This window comes from Clarias gariepinus, chromosome 25 (genome assembly GCF_024256425.1).
Source record: "Clarias gariepinus isolate MV-2021 ecotype Netherlands chromosome 25, CGAR_prim_01v2, whole genome shotgun sequence".
Classification (NCBI taxonomy): domain Eukaryota; kingdom Metazoa; phylum Chordata; class Actinopteri; order Siluriformes; family Clariidae; genus Clarias; species Clarias gariepinus.
In genome coordinates, this window is record NC_071124.1 from 8,243,724 (window position 1) to 8,264,534 (window position 20,811).

At 34.9% G+C, this 20,811-nt stretch overlaps 2 protein-coding genes across 2 annotated transcripts; both read right to left on the minus strand.

Annotated features, from left to right (window-relative positions):
- Positions 1-4,516: 4,516 nt before the first annotated feature.
- LOC128513429 (claudin-4-like) lies at positions 4,517-5,071 on the minus strand. Its single transcript, XM_053487183.1, has one exon. The coding sequence runs from the start codon at positions 5,069-5,071 to the stop codon at positions 4,517-4,519; it is 555 nt and encodes a 184-aa protein (XP_053343158.1).
- A 6,533-nt stretch (positions 5,072-11,604) lies between these two features.
- Positions 11,605-12,726, minus strand: LOC128512963 (claudin-like protein ZF-A89). Its single transcript, XM_053486519.1, has one exon. The coding sequence runs from the start codon at positions 12,655-12,657 to the stop codon at positions 12,034-12,036; it is 624 nt and encodes a 207-aa protein (XP_053342494.1). The 5' UTR covers positions 12,658-12,726; the 3' UTR covers positions 11,605-12,033.
- Between the last annotated feature and the right edge of the window lie 8,085 nt (positions 12,727-20,811).

A 20,811-nucleotide genomic window follows, 5' to 3' on the forward strand; every position in this document is an offset into this window, starting at 1 on the left:
CAAGCAAAAGTGCATTTCAGCTTGTCTCGCTGAAAAGGATATTGCCAAAAAGTGAATTAGGACTTATTTATTATTTGTTTGTATCTCTTGAAAGGATTGCTTAAAGCGTGAGCATAGATTTGGCTTGAAAGGTGGTATAAGGTCCAAACATGAAAGGTTGGAATTAAATTGTGCAATGAAACTGATATAGAGGAACATCAGTATTCAGCTTTTTTGCAAAGCTGCTTTCTGTCTACATCTACTGTCAGAAGTGCTATAAATAAAGTAATCATAGTAATCTGTTTGGACAAGAGCCATGACACAAGTGGTGATAATAGACTGTAACAGCCTTGGGAGGTTTAACTAAAAATATTACTCTGTTTCATGGGTGTTTGAACAATTGTTACCTACACTTAGTGTTGGTTGCCTGCATGGGTGAAAGTAGGTCAGTATGGTCTGCAGTACTGGGAAGAGGAGAGAGCAATGTGCTGCCAAAACCCACATTTAAAACTAGTCATGGAAGCACTTTCAGCAAGAAAACACATCTGATAATATGATGCCATCTTAAACAACAATTGCTTCTTTCTAACATCTGATCAAGGACAATACTTTGTGGGTGGAACAAGTAAAAATGCAGCATACATAGCACATTTGCTTTCCATTTTTACGCATTTTTACGGGATTCAACCCTGAATCTTCAAAAGTTAATGCAGCTGATATTCTTAACCTTGATAAATAGAAGATTTACAGGACTGTCCACCATCTACATGGTTTATTCTCCTTATCTTTCAGCTACAGCTGCCAGCTCCACCGGTCGTGGTTTGTCAGTTTCACCATTTGCGAAAAAAGGTGACCAAAAAAAAAAATGGTTACATAAATAAGCAAATTGTGGAACTGTTGGATTAAAGCAATATCTAACTTAAGGTCGAGTTGTTGTGCTGAATATTAGCAAGGCTTTGATCACAGCCGTGCTGATATTCAGCACAACAGCTCGACCTTGAGTTAGATATTGCTCCCCCTTATGTGATATTGCTCAATTGGAATTGAGTTACACTTCAACTTGAAATGTCACAAGGTGATTAAGTTAACTTTTGTAATTAAAAATAGCAGATTTCGGTGATCTGATAAAAAAATTTATGTATACATTATGGATGTTTCTGGATTTGTAATGTATATTCAAAATGAACAGATAATGTGATACAAACCGACATGTATCACACTCTCATTTATTTATTTTTTAATTAAACTTGAATTTAACTTATATTAAGCAGTTTGAGATTAGGCAAGCATGCAAGCATGATAAATGTCTTTGTCAGCCTTCTCAGAAGCTTTGGTAACATGCTAATGGCAGCTTCGAGTGTGTTCGGGAAATGTGTTCATAATTTCTGATCATGATATAAGGTAAGCCTTAAGGAAAGTAAACACCTGTAAGGCAGCAAGGCCAGGTCGCATCTAAGAGGTTGGGTCCTTAGAGACTGCTCTGTCCAGCTAACACAGTGTTTATTGAGATATTCAATCTCTCCCTGCCACAACTGGTAATCCTCATAAGCTTTAAACAGTCCATTATAGTTCCTGTCTTAAACCTCACAAAATAAAATGCTGTGAAAGTTTGGTCTAAGATTTTATCACCACTTTACCACTTTACTACTCAACACAATACCCACTACATTTTGCATGCTATTTAAATCACTAACTGATGATGCCATCACACACATCAGGCCGGAGCCATTTGGACAGCAGAAAGAGAAATTATATTCTAATGCTCTTTGTTGAATAAAATTCAGCATTTAACACTAATATCCCCTTTGTGCTTGCCCCAAGCTGAAGGACCTGCGACTCTCTGTGTCAGTGGATCACTAAGATCGTGGCAGACCATAAGCAGTAGCGATGGGCAGACATGTCTCACCCTCCCACACCCACAGCACTGGTGGCCCCCAGGTCTGTGTCCTGAACCCCCTGCTGCACTAATTGTACACTTATAACTACCTGGCCACTTCTCTACCCCCATCAAGTTTCCTGACCACATGGTTTGATCATCGATAATGAAGAGAAGGAATACCTAAAAAAAATGAAGAAATGGTACCAGGAAAACAACCTCCACCTGAACAACACCAAAGGAGCTACCAGTAGAAACCCGGATCAATTAACGGCTTCAAATCCTTCCGAATCACGGTGAAGATAAATTTGATAAATCACTACCTGCAATTTTTCAGTCTCTTATGTTTCTTAATTAATTATGTAGATCAGTTCCTGCTTTCTGTTTCACCCAAATGAAAATGGATTTCCTGTTGAGTCCAGTTTCTCTCAAGGTTTCTCCATATTGCAATCTCATAATTCTTTTCATTGTGTAAAGCTGCTTTGCGACAATGACAATTGTTAAAAGTGCTATGCAAATAAAATTGAATTAAATTAAATTGAATTGAATTTCTGACCATGCAGGAAGTTTTCTAAACATTTCAGTCAGCTGCTTTTTCCTACAGTTATTATCCAAAAACTACTTAGAACAACAGAATGGTGTAATTTTCAGTTTATATTTATATATGTTGTTGTTAGCAACAAGATAACCTAGGACTCAACCAATCCGAGTAAATGAAGAAAAGGATTTGTGATACATGAGTCATATTTATGATTGGGTTATTTAATGCGGATGAATCCAGATTCGTTCATCTCTAGCTACCAGCCCTTGCACTTAACTCCTGGACTGCTTTAACAACACCCATAACACCGACTGCATTATTGATAATACACAAGTTTCCCCCACATGTATAAATATTTACTCATTACATACAGTATTTTGGCAATTTACCACAAGTCCCTCAGTCTGATTTTGCACAGCGATCTCTTCTATTTAAAAATATAACAAAACATGAACATACAAATCATGAGAATACAAAACATGAACATACTCTGTACAGTACGTATCTGCACTTTGTCATGACAATCATAACTCCTGCTGATACATTTCCCTGTATGATATTTATAGATTCCTTTTTCTATTTTTATTTAAATTTCTTTGAATTTTCCTTTCATAAATGTTTATCCTTATTTCTCACCAAAAGAGAAAAATATAAATCTGTTAAATGTTCAGTATAGACAAACATTTCGAGGTTGTCTCGAGTATTGATTTCTGCCATTGGTCTCCACAAGCTTCTGCAAGAGTTGCACTTTTATACCACACATTCAAGTTGTTAATGTTGTTAATCCATCTGGTTATGTTGTGTAGCTTGAAGTCCCTTTTGTGTATCTTAAAGAAAGTTGAAGTACCTGTTGACCGGCAATGAGTTTGTAGAATTTTTTAAAAGGTTAAAGCTTGTAATGTAATCAGTGATCTTATTATTTCAGGTTGAAGCTCATGAAGCCTCTCTTTCTGTTCGGCTCCCATAAAAATCCCACAAAAAGGTTTCTCACGCCTTTATTAAGTAAATTACTTCTTTTGTCGTCTGCCAAAAACACTCCCTGTTTGGTAATTTAGAGAGTGAATCACAGATGAGAAATCTAAAACATAGATCAGATAAAGATTAGGTTTTGTAACGAGTCCAGCGTTATTTATGGTGAAGATATGTAATCCCAGTACATAATATTCAGCTCAGCGCTCTTAATTCATGTATTTTACATGCTCTCACCTCGGATTGCTGCAGGTTTGAACTAACGATATTATTTTATCTTCTAGTACTGCTCCACATTACTGATTTAATTAGAGCCACAGTTTCGAAACATATGAGACAAAATGGTTTTAAACTTAAAAAAATAAATGAAAATTGATCTGTACTCATCTTCGAAGGTTTAATTTTCATAGTTTAATTAAAAAATATATTTTTTTGGAGTAAGCCATGCTGTGTCATGCTATCATTTCTGTTTCTTGAGGATTTTGGCAGTGCATTACCATTGTTTCTGTGTCTTCCTCATTCTCTGTACACTATTGCATTGATTCGCTCTGTGGAGTGATGCTCATAACCAAACCTCAAAGGGAAAAGTGCTAAATGAATAACAAAAAAACAAAAAAACATTAGATGCTCTGACAAAATCTGGTATATAATTTCTCTTAACTTCTCTTTTACTCATAATTCTTTCACTACTGGCAAAGTTTAATTAAATTCTGTCTAGTCAGTTTTGTGTGACGCTGTAACAAATTCTGACTGGACAGATATACAGACAGACAGACAGAAAATCTCAAACTGGGTCCTTCAGTGTATAAAACGTAAAGATATCATTGAAAAAGTGAGTTCTGACCAATGTAGAGACAAAACCTTTCCTTTATTTATATAGATACACAAAATCCTTATTTTTTTTAATGCTCCAGCTCAGACAAGCATATATTGTGCTGAGACATTATTTAATAAAAGTTTTAGTTCAAAAGAAAAAACACAAGTAATATATTTTTTTTTCAAAGGGGATAAGTTATTGTAAAAGAAAAGCAAAAATTTTAAAAAATTGAAAGCGAAATCACGGATGTACAGTACATTGTGAGAGCGGAAAGTCAATTTGGGCAGAATACTCCAGTCTGTCTAGAGTATGTCAGAGGTTGCTTTCTTGTAGGTCAGTTCAGGCAAACCAGCACACCTCCCACCAACAAAAAACCTGCAGCTATCCAACCAATGTACAAGGAAGCCCCCAGTTCACGGCGTGGTTCATTCATCAAAAGGGGATCATGAAAATCTTTGATGATGCCATAAGCTGTCCAGGATACAGAACTTGCGCCGAGCACACCCGAGATTATGAATGACACTCCAGCTAGGATAGATGCTATGGGTTTAACACGTGAATTCTCAATACACTTGGTGCACTTTCCACCCAGGATGAACATCATGATGCCAATTATGCCAGCTGAAATGGAGACAAGGATCAGTGCTCGGATGACCAGCAGGTCCGTGCTGGGACCCTGTTCTTCGTAGTACGGCACACAGTGTATATTCCCGGTGTTCAGCACTTCACAAATCTTCCAAATTCCCTCCCAGATAACCCTTCTTGACTCAGAGCTTACAGTAATGTATGGAGTTACTTTCCAGTGAGGCAGGCTGCAGGCGACGACAACTCCCAACCATCCCAAGAAAGCTGTGATAATACCAACGTACTGAATTCCCTTATATGCCATCCTTTTCACTTTCAGCAATTCAACAACAACAACCAAATAAAGAGTTCTGCAGAGCATCAGTTTATATAGCTATGAGCTGATGTAGCTCTTTTTGATCAAGATGATCTGACACCACTTGACACCACTGCCCTCATGCTTCCTAAGGCTTCTGTATGCACTATAAACTAATGGCCCCAGCAAACAAAGAGCTACAAGGTCATCTTAGAAATAAATGCTTCTTTTTAATGAAATGTGCATCAGAGCATTTTCCAGAGCTTTCATTTTTGTATTACGTTAGTCAAATTAAAATTATTTTATACAAAATAACATGGGTAATTGATAACAACAGCTACATTTTAATTCCGAACCATGAATCTTAGTTCATGGCTACAAATTGGACATTTTAAAGTGGCTGTAGAGTATATTGCTTTTTCAATCGCCATGGACTCATAACTCATTTGTCATGGGGAGAATAAACACATACTTGTCTGTTCACTCATCAGTAAACATTCTGGGTTTTTTCAGTTCACTAAAGAGGACAGAGATGGTAAACAAAATGATAAATCTATGAAAGCTTGTAATCTGTACTTTTTGTTAAGCTAGGCTATCTTATCCATGGCTTCTAATGAGCTGGCCTCAGCTAAATAATGTACATACTGTAAAAGCATAAGGATGGGTTATGTTTGCTGTAATTAATGCTTAAAAAACCTGCAGAACTAAAGGCAATTTTAAGGAAACTTGCATATTTGTCACACTTAAATGATTCAGATCATCAAACAAATATTAACATCACACAAAGATAAATACAAAAAACTATTTTAAATTACTGTATTATTTAAGTTGATAAGGCAAAAAAGCTGTCCAAACCTATCTGGTCCTATGCAAAAAAGTAATTGCCCCCTAATCCTAATAATGAGCAGCAACAACGGCAATCAAGCGTTTTTGATAACTGTCTTTCACATCGCCATAGAGGAATTTGGGCCCACTCTTCTTTTTCAGAATTGTTTTAATTCAGCCACGTTGGGGGGTTTTCAAGCACCCTCCAATGTTCCATTGTCAAGACCTGTTTAAGGTCATCTCAATCAGATTTAAGTCTGGACCACTGACTAGGCTGCTTTAAAACATTCATTTCTTTTGTTGAGACATTCAGAGGTGGACCTGCTAGTGTGTTACAGATCATTGTTCTGCTGCATTACCCAAAAGCGCTTGAGCTTAAGAACGCAAACTGATGGCTAGACATTCCCCTTCAGGATTTTCTGGAAGAGTGCAGAATTCATGATTTCATTAATTATAGCAAGTTGTCCGGGTCCTGAAGGGGCAAAGCAGCCCCAGACCATCAAGACCACACTACCACCACCAAGTGTTTTTAGTTTTACTTCAGATGTAACTTTTGTTTCATCAGTCCACACAATATTTTCTATATAATTATATAAGTCCTGGGGATAATCAAAATATTAATGGCAAATGTGAGATGAGCCTTTATGTTCTTTTTGGTCAGCAGTGACTTAAAACTCTCCTATGGATGCCATTTTTGCCCAGGCTCTTTCTTATTGTTGAATCATGAACACCGAACAGTGAAACTGTGAAAATCGAGGTCTGCAGTACTTTATATGTCATTCTATGATTTTTTTTTTTCATAACCTCCTGGATGAGTCGTTGTTGTGCTCATGGAGTCATTTTGTTAGGCTGGTCACTCCTGGGAAGGTTCACCACTGTTTTATGTTTTCTCCATAAGTGATTTTTTTTATTCAACAGGTCTGGCAGTAATCAGTGGAAGGTGAAATTTGTCTTAGGTCTGATTACTGCTAGATCTGTTGAATAAAGAAATGACTTAAATAGAACCTCCAACACTCAGGCCTGATTACTGCCAGATCTGTTAAATCAAGAAATATAAAATTTGACGCATCTTTCCAAAAATCACAGTATGTTTGGGCAACCTTTTCCCCTTAATAAATGAAATCATCAATTGAAAACTGCATTTTGTATTTACTTGAGGTTATCGTTTTATAATATTAAAATTTGTTTGATCTCAATCATTTAAGCGCAACAAATATGCAAATATGTGGTATTGCATATACATATGTGTGTGTGTGTGTGTGTATGTGAATGTGCATGCCACTTGGGAAGTCCTGCTAAACAGTTTGCTAGTCTAAATTACTAATTTTGGATTTCATGCTGAAGTTCACATCCCATCTAGCCCTGTTTAAATTCCTGTTTAAATCTCTTTCCCTCAGGAGAGCACATATCTTTCTGCTTCTTATACAAAACCCTTCGTCACACGTTGTTGTCTTTGTTAAATGCTTCAAAATGTAAAACAGGCAAGGTTGTTTCTGTTTTTACATTAATACATACATGAATTGTACATATGTTCATTCTTACATAAATTATTGAATGAAAAGATTTTTTTTTAATTTAACCACTTAAGTGGCTACATCTCAGGTGGCTACATCTAGTACAGTAATTCGAGGGCAGTAATTCGAGGGCAACGCCCCCAAGCTCAGATGCAGCAGCAGGAATAGACACAGAATTGTGAGAATTGGTGAAGACAGATTTTTTGGAAATAGAATATAATGAGCAAATAAACACACAACATTGACATTTTACAGGTATTGACATTTTAATATCATTGACATTTTACTATTATACTATTATTTTTATTTCAGGAGCTTACAGAAAAAAAAAAAAAAACTATAACACAAAAGTGGACAAGTTTTAGAGCTCCCCCTAAAAGTCTCAGGGAAGGCTGTTAAGCCTGCGAGATTTTGAATTCCTCGTAATTCAAACCATGACTATAAGGAATGTAATGAAAATATCTACAAATTCTAGATAAAAAAAAAGCCATTGTAAAAGCGTCTGTAAATTTTTTTTTTTTTTTTTTTTTACATTTACAGTCTAGTGATTGTGTCTGATAATAGGGTGAAGTATCGTGAAATAGAGTGACTAAAACGTTATGGAAGGAAGTGCTGAAACAAGCAACCCTGTTACTCTACCACACCCTAACCTTTTCTTGCAAGTCAAAAACAAGAACGTGAAGGACATCAAATAAGCTAAGTTACTTGCTGCCTTCATGATGCTTGATAATATTTATATCTGTTTATAAACACTGGATAAACAGGAACACAGAGGTAGGACTGCAAGCACTGTTTATGACTTCGGACTCTCACTGTTACTTATCCCCCATTTTAATCTCACTCATTACTTTTAATAACTGTGTTTGTACACATTTGCATCATTTCATAATAATGACTTTTTAAACAGTTCCCAAAATATGCACAACAAGTAGCTTAATTTAATAACCTTAAAACCCAAGCAGATCTTTGCTGGCAACACAGCATAGGTCAATGATGAAAAAAAAAAATATGTGCTTATATGGAAGTCTTGCCAGTGTGTGTTAATGGGGAGGCTTCATACATCAAGCTGTGAATTTACATTTAGGCATTTGGCAGATGCTCTTATCCAGAGCGACTCACTTTTTTTTTTTTTTTACTATTATTTTTTTTTAAATCTCATTATACATCTGAGCAGTTAAGGGGTTAAGGGCCTTGCTTTTATTTTTTCGCATGTCATGTTTGTATGGTTAAAATGAAATAAAATTCAGTTCATTATATTTTGTAGGTTGTGCTGAAGAAAGGACATCATTCTACTGTATACTGCACAATCCTAAACCCTATATATGTTTACAAAAATATGGCTAAAATGCTTTGATGTTTTAAGGGCTACAAACTATGACTCTGACCAGGCAGTTACTATGGAAACACTTTGTGCATCATTGATGTTAATGAATATTATTAGTTTTTATTTTTCTGTTTCATCCTGGCATGAAAGTACAAATAATTTTTTTTTGTCTTTTTAGAAAGTTTGCCAAAAACATTCTTGTTGACATTGGTGTGTGCATCAGAACTAGGGTCTCATAGGATGAAACAAAAAAGACAAGCAAAGTTTTTACTTTTATGCAAAGCTTAAAGGTATTGAGTATGAAGATATTGAAAGTAAAGATATTAATCTTACAAGATGGCAAAAAAGAAGTTTTATAACTCTTATTCCAATACAGAATTTATCTTATTTTCAGTATTTTTTAATGTTGCAGAATATCACAATTTCTTTTCTCCTGTCTTCTCTTACATCACAAAAGATCTAAAAACTAGTTCCCTCATCAACCTTTATTTTTTTCCCTCTCTTTTTTGCTCTCTGAAGTGAACGAGGCAAAAATAAGAGAGCTTGTAAAATTACTGGGGAAAGCTGAGTGTTTGGAAACCAAAGGTAACAGCCTTATCTCCGAACACAAGGTATTCTTTGCACGCTTATTCGTGCAATTATCTAATCAGACAGTTATATCTCAGCAGTGCAATACATAAAACCATGCAGATTTACATCAACCATTAGAATGATGGAAAGATCACAGTGATTTTGGTTTGAGTATTTCAATGGCATAATCTTTTATGTAAAGAAAACAGCTTTCCACAAGGACTCTATACAGAAAATCGTCATTGATGGGAAAAGTCAAAAAAGAAAAGCAAGAGTAGTTTGAGTTGACAGAAAGGCTACAGCTGTTTTTTTTCTCTTTAGGCTGATCCTGTCCTGCTTTGTCCTGATCCTCCACAGCAGACCTTTCAATTCACACAAAATTTGGAACAGGCTTTACAGCAGATGTCCTTCCTGATGCAAGTTCTAGCCCCTGGGTACTGGCATCACAGGGCCTCTGGGGTGTGCTGTGGTGTTTGGCATCAGGATGTTGGTGCTGTGGGTTGGGACTTGTTTGACTTGTGCATCCCATGGGTGTGATGAATTGGAATCTGAGAAGATTTTAGGACTGGCTGGTGGCCTTGGGCTCTTTGCCTGCTGTATTGTGGTGCACAGGGTGTTTTGGTGCCTTCCTATTATGGCACTGGCTTTTCTGTGGGATCAGATCAGCCTTGCTGGCTTTTGGTAATAGCGGGCATATACAGTATATATATAAGCCTTGGGTGCCTATGATCCTATAACCTATGCCTGTAGCCTATAATTCTGTAGTTTGCTGGTGTATAGTTGGTGATAGGTATTGTTGTGTTAATGTTGTAATGTGTTATAGTAATGGCCGATCAGTTTATTCAAAATTATTGCTAATGCTATAACTATTAATGTGTTATATTAGATATATTTATATAGATATTAGCATTTTCCTTCAGAACTGAATGGGAATGGATTATACCTTAGTAACCATAAAATATTTAGGAAATATTGTCAAAATGGGCCAACTATACTGTATGTTCTGTTGGTGGAAAAAAATCAAAAACAAAAGTTTCCAAGGTTCCAAGAACTATTATTGTACACGTTCAAATAATGAGCCTAATATTTAAATAGTTATGCTTACTCTTATAAATACACAGCAGTATTCAAAGTGTTAAATTAACACCCAGAATGGTAAATAAACAGTGTACAGTGTTTAAATACCATGTTTATATACTAAACCTATAGGTCCAGTTAGACTCAAGTGAACTCAAGTGAATGAGAATGGCAAATCAACACTGGGGATTTTACTCAGGTGGTTATCTGGAATAGGTAAAGGGGTCAAATAAATTCTAGATATGTTGATCTTATTTTTTGTTATCTTTAAACAGTTTTATGGTAATATACGAATAATACATAATCTGTGTTTGTATATGTTTTAGTCACTTTGGAGCAACCATTTAGAAATGATGGGGCTTTTAAAATAAATAACAAGTCTGAGTTGTCTTGTAGCAGCATAGAGTAAGCAGTAGTAAATATTAAAATAGGGGGTCTGTATCTGCCTTTGAATGGTTTTTTTTCAACATATTCCCATTTCCCTGTTACCTACTGCATGAGTGGTTGTCAGGAATAAACTTCTGATGTTCTGGTGTTTGTTTTAAAATGTGATTACAAAATGGTGGTCAAAAACAGTGCAGTAATGCTGTATGTACTCTAGGGTGTGGTTTGGGACTTATTGCTGGAGGAGACCCCTGAAGATCAGCTAAACTAACACTGGGTGTCACTCTTGTATACTGTACATATTTCTGAGGAATCCCTGAAAGTTGTTTTTTCCCGTACCAAATTATCAACCTTTAGCTCAACTACTACTAAAAAAAAAACCCATAAACCCCTCAGTGTACACACACACACATTTTATGATTTGGGAATTTCAATCTAATTTATTAATGTTTAATACCTGTCTTAAACATTAATTTTTAAATACCAATATTAAACATGAATTAAACAAACAAACAAACAAACAAACAAACAAATAAATAAATAAATAAATAAATAAATAAATATCACTGCCTGCATTTCAGTTTCTGGTGCGTTGCTTATGATTTGATATGATATGTTTTATTCTCCTATTCCATTCTAGCATTTCCATTCCTTTCTTTAAAAAATATTAGCCATTCTTACTGATTTTTTACACATCAAATAATAAAACTACATTATTTTAAAGTTACGTAAATTATCACAAACAATTAAATTGGTGTTACCTAGTGATGTGCAGGTTTCCTCCGTATGTGTGGGGTCAATAAATTCAAATGTTGTTTTTCAATTCAAAAAATTATTTATATTTATTTAAAAGGAATTGTAATAAAAACAGTAACAAAAAGCAAAAGACATAGAATGCAAATCTTGCAATACAGAATGTCACAGAAATGTAAACCATCAAAACAATGAAATATAGAATGTAAATGTTGTACATGTGTATTAGTTAATACAGTTCAAATGTGAAATGGAGTCAAATATAAAACAAAACAGCATTATGTTAAAGCATTTGGTTAAAAAAAAACAAAAAACAAATAAAAAAAATCCAAAGGGAAACACCCAACTTTGACAAACCCTGTGGTTTGTCACGGCACTGCATGTTTCCCTACACCTTTGTATTCTCATGACTTTGGTGAGCAGCCAATAATACACAAAACATTAAAATGCACCATTTATATCAGCTGTTCAAAATATAGCACATCACGAAGATCAAGTCCAGAATTGAGGCATCCGTCAAAAGATCACACGTAGCCTTTGGATCCTCCTGATTTGGGTGCTGAATACTTTGCTGTGTAGTTGTCTTTGGGTGGACAGTTGCAGCAGAGCAAGCCTCCTCCAATTAACAGCAGAGCAGCAGCAGCCCATCCGATGTACAGAGAAGCTCCGAGCTCATATTTCTGAGCGTTACTTATCATAGGGTTGTAGAAGTCTCTGATGATGCTGTTGGCTGTCCAGCAGACAGGAATCAGACACAGGAGCCCAGCGATGAGGAAAGCCACGCCGGCCGAAATGCCCACCTTTGCTTTGGAGCTCTCGTCCTCCACACAGTTGGTGCACTTGCCACCAGCGATGGCCAGGAGGATCCCGATGATGCCGATCAAAATGGAAATAACACAAAGAGCACGGGCAGCCTGCAGATCTGAGCTGAGGGCCAGCATAGAGTCATAGACCTTGCATTGCATCTGTCCAGTGCTTTGGACAACACAGGTCATCCAGATGCCTTCCCAAGTGGTCTGTGCAGTCACAATGTTGTTTCCAATAAAAGCTGTGACCTTCCACATGGGCAAGGCACAAATCACAATGGTCATGACCCAGCCAATAATGGCCAGGGCCGTGCCCAACATCTGTAGCCCGGCAGATACCATGCTTCCCGTTTCTTTCTTTTTTTTTTGGCTTAGTCCAAACAACAAGGAGTCCAGATATATGTGTAGTCTTGTCCCAAAAGCATTGACAGAGACAACGGGTAAGAGTGGATACCTTTATATGCTTCAAATAGGGAGGGGCCAAGCACCAACTCACTCACTCACTTACTCATTTGCTCACACATTCCCCTTTCACACAACCCTGAAAAAACCCTCAAGTTTCAGGTTTTTCTATTTCAAAATGAGGGGTGGAAACATGGGTTGTGTGAGTCACATCAAAACCAGACATACAAAACCAGAGTCTAAATATATTAGATAGTAACTCCCAGTATTTAGGTTCTATATTTTATATATACAATTCTAATTATATACCATCTTTAGTCTTTTGAATGCAGTCAGTGTAATACCACCTTGCAAACTTAAATATCTACTTTTAATATTTATTTCAACATATTTTTTTTTACATATTTTTAACAGTTCTTTAAAGTTTTTTTTACTCAAATGGCAAAAAAGGTTTAGTTTCATGATATATAACTATACTGTACAACTCTTATGTTTACATTCATTAAGTTATTAGATTTGCTGAATTATTCCTATTAATAAATAAATAAGATGCTTTATGATACTAAGTAATAATCTAAGACTTTAAAATGTTAAATATCTTGCAATTTAGCACATATTATTTCTGTGTACTTATATGTGAAACCTTGTTTTCTATACACCATACACAAGGCAAATGTAATATCTTATCTACAATATAGTACATCCAGTAATCATCAGGAAGTCAAAGCAAACTTTTTGTGTCCTCTCTCCCTCATAATCTGACCACAACCACATCCTTTTCTTAATTAAGCATGTGATGCTTGCTGTCCTTCTGTATCCTCCCTAATCTCATTACTTAAAATGATAGCATTGCTAAAGAATGCCAGAGTTTCAAAATAGCACTGATAAAAATGTGTAAGAAAGTGAGAAAAAATTCTGACCTTTTAGTCGTTGTCCTGAGGGATGCAGACTTTTCGAAAATCCCGGCCACAGAGTCTATATGTCTTAACGGTCCAATATGCTTTAAGTGCTCGTCGTCCAGCAGTCTGCAGATTAAGGACACAGGGAGGACATGGTGGAGGGGGATAAAAGCAAATCAAGGTTTTTTTGGCTCCTTTGGAATAAAGGAAGGAGAGGGAGAGAGTAAGAGATATTGATTCATTCATTAAAGAAAGAGAGCACTGTTCAGGAGCCAAATGGACAATAAAGGCTCTTTTTTCTTTTTTTTTTTCTTTTTTTTTTTTGAACGGTAGCTCATTAAAATCTACCTGGCAAAGGGTCAGTGGATAGAGTTCCATGCACAGGTAAACAGGTAAGGAATTTCCACAATTAAGCAGCTGAAGAAAGACAGCTTGGAGAATATCACCTTCATTCAGTTCTACAATATCGGATATCAGATGAAATGTGAGACACCAGAGAGTGCACGTTAGCATACTTGGTCATTCATGTCATTCCACCAGAACTAAAATACTTTTAGTTAATAAGGTCTTTTTTGATGCAACACTTATGTGTAAGACAAAATTGAATACGTACTAATGATACTATGGATACTTCACTATAGAGGGAACAACAATTCAAGTGTTTTGCATAAGTGAATTTAAAAAAACAAATGAGTTGAACCTTTAACTTGAAGTCCAGAGTAAAGAATAAATGCATTAACAAAGTAAGTGTTTTCTGAAATGTATATACCTGTATACACAAATATATATTTTAAAAAAGCATCAATAACAACAGTCCACCATTCACGCAATGCTTAAACACCTGTTTTATTATGTAAAGTAATAACGTTATGTAATAAAAAAAAATTACCTGATCTACAAGCCTGCACAAACAGCTTTAATTGGTTATATAGGCCTTCCACTAGATACAGTCTCCACTGTTACTGTTTGTTGTGTTTTAGGCTGCGTATGATTTTGCAATATAACTCGTTTATATTGCTTAAAAAACAATGAACTAAAGAACACTAAAGTAAATAAATCAATACATTTCGCTAACTCACTTTGCACGTATGTTAAGATGCAAACACTAAAATCACCTTGGACACAAAGTGTAAAAAAAATAAATAAATAAAAGTATATTTTCAAATGAAACAAAAAAGCAAAAATTAGCCAAAAAATGTAGAATTCACTTTCAAACGATTTTAAGTATTTGCTTTTTAAAAATGTTATTATAATATAAAAAAGAATGTTATTAGTCTGATCATAATAATGTTATATATTTGCCACAGAATGCTTCTTTAAATATTATTATAATTTTTTTTAAGTATATTTTTTAAATGGGGTAAACCCATTTTTTTTTTTAACTTCTTGGGGTAAACATATTATGTTAAATCTACAGCATTTATTTATTTAATAATTTATTTATGTGTGGTTGGGTGTGTGTGTGTGTGTGTGTGTGTGTGTATGGTTGTGTCAGGGGTGTTGGGTGGGGGTGGGGGTGGTATTAGATTGTTTGGAGTATAAATTCCAAGCTTCCAAGGTCTGGCTTTTATGCTGTTTATTTATTTATTTTTATTGTAAGTTTATAATATTTGTGTGTTGTTTTTTTTAAATAACAGTTATAAATGATGAATTAAATTATTATTATTTAATAGAATTATTATTATAAAGAATTATTTTCTTGCCACAGAATGTTATTATAAACAGTGCATGTATCTAAAATTTCTCTTGCTGAAAAAGTTGTCATATGTTAAAACATTCTAATAAAAGAAAATAGTCAAAGTACAGAAAACAGCAATAATGGCAATTTAATGTCAACTTTTTCAATAGTTTTTACTATATTATACCAAAATGTTCCCAGATAGCTGGATGTTTAGAAGCACGTGAAACAGAACAGGTTTATTATTAAATACCTATAAGGGGAACACATCAGTGACAAAAACAACATGCTATGGCAAGTCACATTGACATTACACACCTTAGGGAAAGCCTAAGTCTGGCACACATTTTTCATAAAATCATCGCTGATATCAGGCTTAGAAAGGTGAATATATGAAGATAAAAAGCAAATTGATGTTCCTCGGCACTGCTGATTAAAAATGTGTAAATTGTCATGTTTTTGTCACGAAACTCTGGCATTAAATGGTTCCTATCATGTGTGCTTTCGGTGTGTGTGTGTGATGTCACTAGGTTTTTATGCCTGAGGGGTTGAACAGTAGGTAGGGCAGTGTGAGTAATTACATCAACTGACAGGAGGCTTTGCTGTTGCCATGAATCGTCAACATTCCCAGTGGTTGCCTATGTTCGGAGAAGACAAGATTCACAACAAATGATAAAACTAAGAAGTTGATATCAATATTCAACTTCCCCTGCATTCTGACCTGTATTTCCTCTGGAAGATAACAGTTCCTGTAAACAGTTCTCGTAAATAATGTGATGTTATGTACAGCATGTTTTATGCTTACTGATAATGGGAAAACAGACGGATTTAATATTTCGGCAAATCTTGGGTTTACTGTATGTGCAAGTGTAAATGAATAACAATGCAATTGCTGAAATTGGTACAAACTTCTGTAAAGAAATGTCCTGTGATGTTTACTGAACATGGCAACATCATCAGGATAGATATGGATATGACAAGCTGCAGTTTTTTTCATACAGTACCAACTTAAAAGATAGACTCAGAATAAAGACGAGACTGTTCACCGCTCCTTTGTTATGTTGTTTTGCACACATTCAACAACATGAACAGACATAATTTATAGGCTGTGATTTTAAAATACGAAGGGTCTTCAGGTCAAACCAGGGCTTTTGATTGTGCAGAATAACTTTAAAACTCCCTTTATTTTTCTATATAATTCCCTGCTACACGAATGCTTGGATACAATCAAGGTAAAAAGTTTTAGTAAGCCAGGCTGCCTGCTTCACATCTAAAATGATGACCTCCCAGAAACTCCTTTAAGGCCCTAAACATGTTGAAACTGCTCAGATCGAGGTCAGGACAGTACAGGTAATGTGGCAATAACTCCAATGAGCCAATCTCCTGCGCAATGTGTTCATGATTGATTATGTCTACATTTCCCACAGACAGCGGTGGTTCTTCTGCAAGTTGGTGACAATCTGTCAATTTTTAAGAGTCATGGGTTCCATTGCTGAATCTCCACAGGAACGACTGCAGTTGGTTCCGAGACACCTTGGGCGGGATCATCATTGACGGACATACTGCACAGTCTTCTTTAAATCGTTTGCACCATTCTTATATGTTACTGTGGCTAAGATTCAGATCAACATGCTATGCCTAAAGTCCTCATCATAAAAATAAGAATAAAATTTCATCATAAGTCGTTGTTTAATGTGAAGGCAACTTATGAATAAAAAAATGGAAAGCTTTGGCTTATACTTTCCACTTACTATTGTGTAGTTTCCTAAAACAGCATGCCTCATTGCCTTGTGTTATTGCTTGTTATATTTTGTCATTTAAGTGGAATTGTCACTTTTTAACTTTGTTACATAATAAAAAAAAATTCTGATGTAGTCACTATGTTTACAAGTGGTAGTCAAGGCCATTACGAGACTTAAAGTTTATAGTAAACTTCATTTACCTGTCAACACAAATAATACTTACTCCACCTCTCGCCTCAGGTTATAATGAAGCAACAACAACAACAATGAACACAGACCAATTATTTTACTGTACATACAGTACTGTCACTAAATTAAAAGCCACCGCTGGTTTATTATATTACCATTTACTATCTGATCATTCATTGTATGCACAGTAAAAATATATAAAATGATAAATAATTAAAAGTTTATATGAATTTTTCTTTTTTTTTTTGAATTCTTTAGGATTTTTTGTAGGATACTGTAAATGATTGAGAAATAAGTACAGTGAATTGCTTTACAGTAAAATGCAATAAATTGCAGTGATTTGAGGGATATTGAACATTTAAGCAGCACATACACATCACATACATATAACACAGCAACACAGCATAGGTCAATAACGATAAAAATAAATAAATAAATAAATAAATAAATAAATACAGTAAGTCCCCCACATATGATTGAGTTTCGTTCCGAGAGCTCGTTCATAAGTCCAATTTGTTCATACTGTAAGTCCAACGAAAATGGTTTATGTTCTAGGATACTAACTCAATTGGCTACACAAAGTATAAAACTTACATGTTCCATGACCTCTCCCATGTTCTATAGAATAATGCCGATGGTTAAAAAACAAATGACAATGTCTTGCTCCAATCTGTCAGTTATTTTCACTTTGGTGTTCATTGTTATTGTTTAGTGCTGGTGTGTATTAATGGGGAGGCCTCAGGCTTCAAACTGTGTTTTTGGGTTTTCGGATATGTCAAATAGTACAAAAGTTATCACTCTTTTATAAAGGGTAAATTTTACCACTAGCAGAGTATAGGTATGACGTTGGAAAAATGCAAAAACAACAAAAAATGTGATCATGTGCACCTGTGCTATTTCTTAGCTTATGTGACCTGTTTTTTTTTTTTTTTTTTTTTGCTCAGTTTTTTTTTGCTCAGTAGTTTAAATAAATGTTAAAAAAAATTTCATGTAGAAGATGGAAAGCTTATCGTCTGAGTCACTATTGTGACTTACAAACTGCAAAGTAACAGTAACTGGCAGCAACAAACATACTGCAGAAGCAAGTGCAAAACATTGTTAGGAAGGGCAGAATTTCCACTTGTAACATGACAAACTTCATGCGTTTTGTCTTAGGACTTGCAAGACGATCGAAAAATGAGAAATAAACCCTGCATTATTTAACAGCAACCCCTATTTCTTAACCAGCCTCAAGTCCTCTGCTGTTAAGATTGCTGTAGTATTTTAATTACATAAAGGCTAAATAGGCCATCACTTTTGTCATCCATCTAGCTGTTATTAAGTTTGCATAGTGCTCCTGGCAGTTACTTATTAATGTACCTGCACCAGAGGAAAAAAAAAAGTCAGGCTAATCAGGTTTCCATTCCCACAGTAAATCAAGCAGTGTTAACACAGATGACATTGCGTACCTGATCAGACACACATGTCCTTGTGTGATACAAAACAGATTTACGAAAGCTCTTAGAATCCCTGTTTATTGTTTCTGTAAGTCACTGCATGATCCGCTACTTATGTCAGTCATAAACATCATACAATTAGGCACATTTAAGGTTTCATCAGTCCTTTGTGGAAGAACAGAGGGCTACCAGTATAACTATTTTGGAAAAACATTTATTTATATTCCTTAAACTTGCAACTACACAACTGCTTTTCTAAATTCATTACTGAACAGGAAAATGGACCAGAATAAGGAGTCAGGCTTTTAAAGAACACAAGAGCAACCTTCCGCTTTTTTTTAACTAAGATCTTCAAAGCACAAAATGTTTTAAAGCACATGTGAAAGGTTTAGTAAGTGCAGTCCTGATGCTGTGTTAAATATTCACTTAACAAAACAGAAAAAACAACATATGTCTTGGATTGCTTTTTTAAAGCAGACAACAGGGACATCCATCAGTTATCACATGCTCATTATGGTTTATGCCTGTCAGCAATGTTTCAAACATTAAAATCTCATATTTATATTTGTTTCTGGTCTAAGAACTCATAAGTAACTTGGGTATAAAAAACTCTCATATCTATAGACAGTTGTATTTTATCACCATTATTATTACCATCAGCTTTATAGCATGCTGTGTTGTACATTATCATTAGGGTTAAGTAGTTAAAGCCATTATTTGTTTTGCTGTTTTTCTTTTTAAATAAACACCTATAGGCTTCAAAATTGTGCAGTATAGAGTGACATCCCTTTTTTCAACGAATATATGCTTATATATATAATATGTAATATGTAATTATAACGTAAAGAAAACCAAAATTTAATTTGATTCACATACACACTTGGGATGACATAGGACAGGAAAAAAAAACAGCATCCTCTTGATGTATTAAAAGTTTAATATTTTTTATACTTTTTGCTTACAAAGCTTAGCTTGCCTAGATAAATAGAGTACAGCGCAGGTTTTCCCGAAATGTTTATCAGAATTTACAGATAAGGTGAAAATTTATCTTATCTTCTTTCTGCCAAGCTAGAAACTGGCCTAAATCTCAAATATTTGAGATGTCTAAGAATAAATAAAAAAGCAGTCTCAGGTTGAGTAATACATGCAGAACAAAAGCTTGAGTTTAATATTTACACTTTTTGCTATGAATTCAAACTATAATATGCTAAAAGGTGCCATTAAAAAATAAGACATTTTTGCTTGGTAAAATTTAAAGAAAAACATCTAGTGTGAATGGTCTGAAAACTTAGCAGCTGGAGTGTGCATACCCTTCCACCTGGTGCCATCTGCAGTTAGACAGATCCTCCCAAGCAAACCCTCTCATCCAATCAGCATGGCTGTGATGATTCAAAAACCGCTGTTCGAATTAAACATTCCATGATAATGATACACAGTGAAAGGTTTATTTACTCCTAAAGGCCTGATCTTAGTTTCATGAATCTAGAATAAATATAATTATGGATCATTGTTAAATTGTGGAGTTTAAATCACCATTCTAAATTGTGACTCAAGGTTATATAGGAATAGCGAGTGGAAACCTTACTGAAATTATACTTAAAAATTTGTTTTTTTTTTTCAAAATTCTTATTGAAAATATATGTAATACAGGTATATCAAAATCTTCCATTATTTAGATAAAAAATATTCTCAAATTAAAATGTTAAAGTTACTACTTCTAAATGTAGCAAAGTATTTCAAAAATAAATGTATTTAAAAAAAATAAAGTCGCTGCCATGTTGTATGTATGTTGTATGTTAATAGTAGTTATTATTAATTTTAAAATGATTCTTGCTTTAAAGCAGTAGTTAAACATTATTCATTCATCAGTGTCTATATGTGCTTGCTATATACTGTGTGCATGATTAAATACTACAATGCATTTTTTTATAATGCTACAAAGTTGTCTAATAAAGTCAACTTACTTACTCTCACTAATTCTCTGTGCTGCTTATCCTGTACAGGGTCATGGAGAGGCCTGGAGTCAATTCCAGGGAACTCAGAGCACAAGGCAGGATACACATTGGATGGGGTGCCAGTCCATTTCAGGGCAAAAGCATTGCACTCACTCACATGCAACGGGCAATCTGGAAATGTCAACTATTATAATC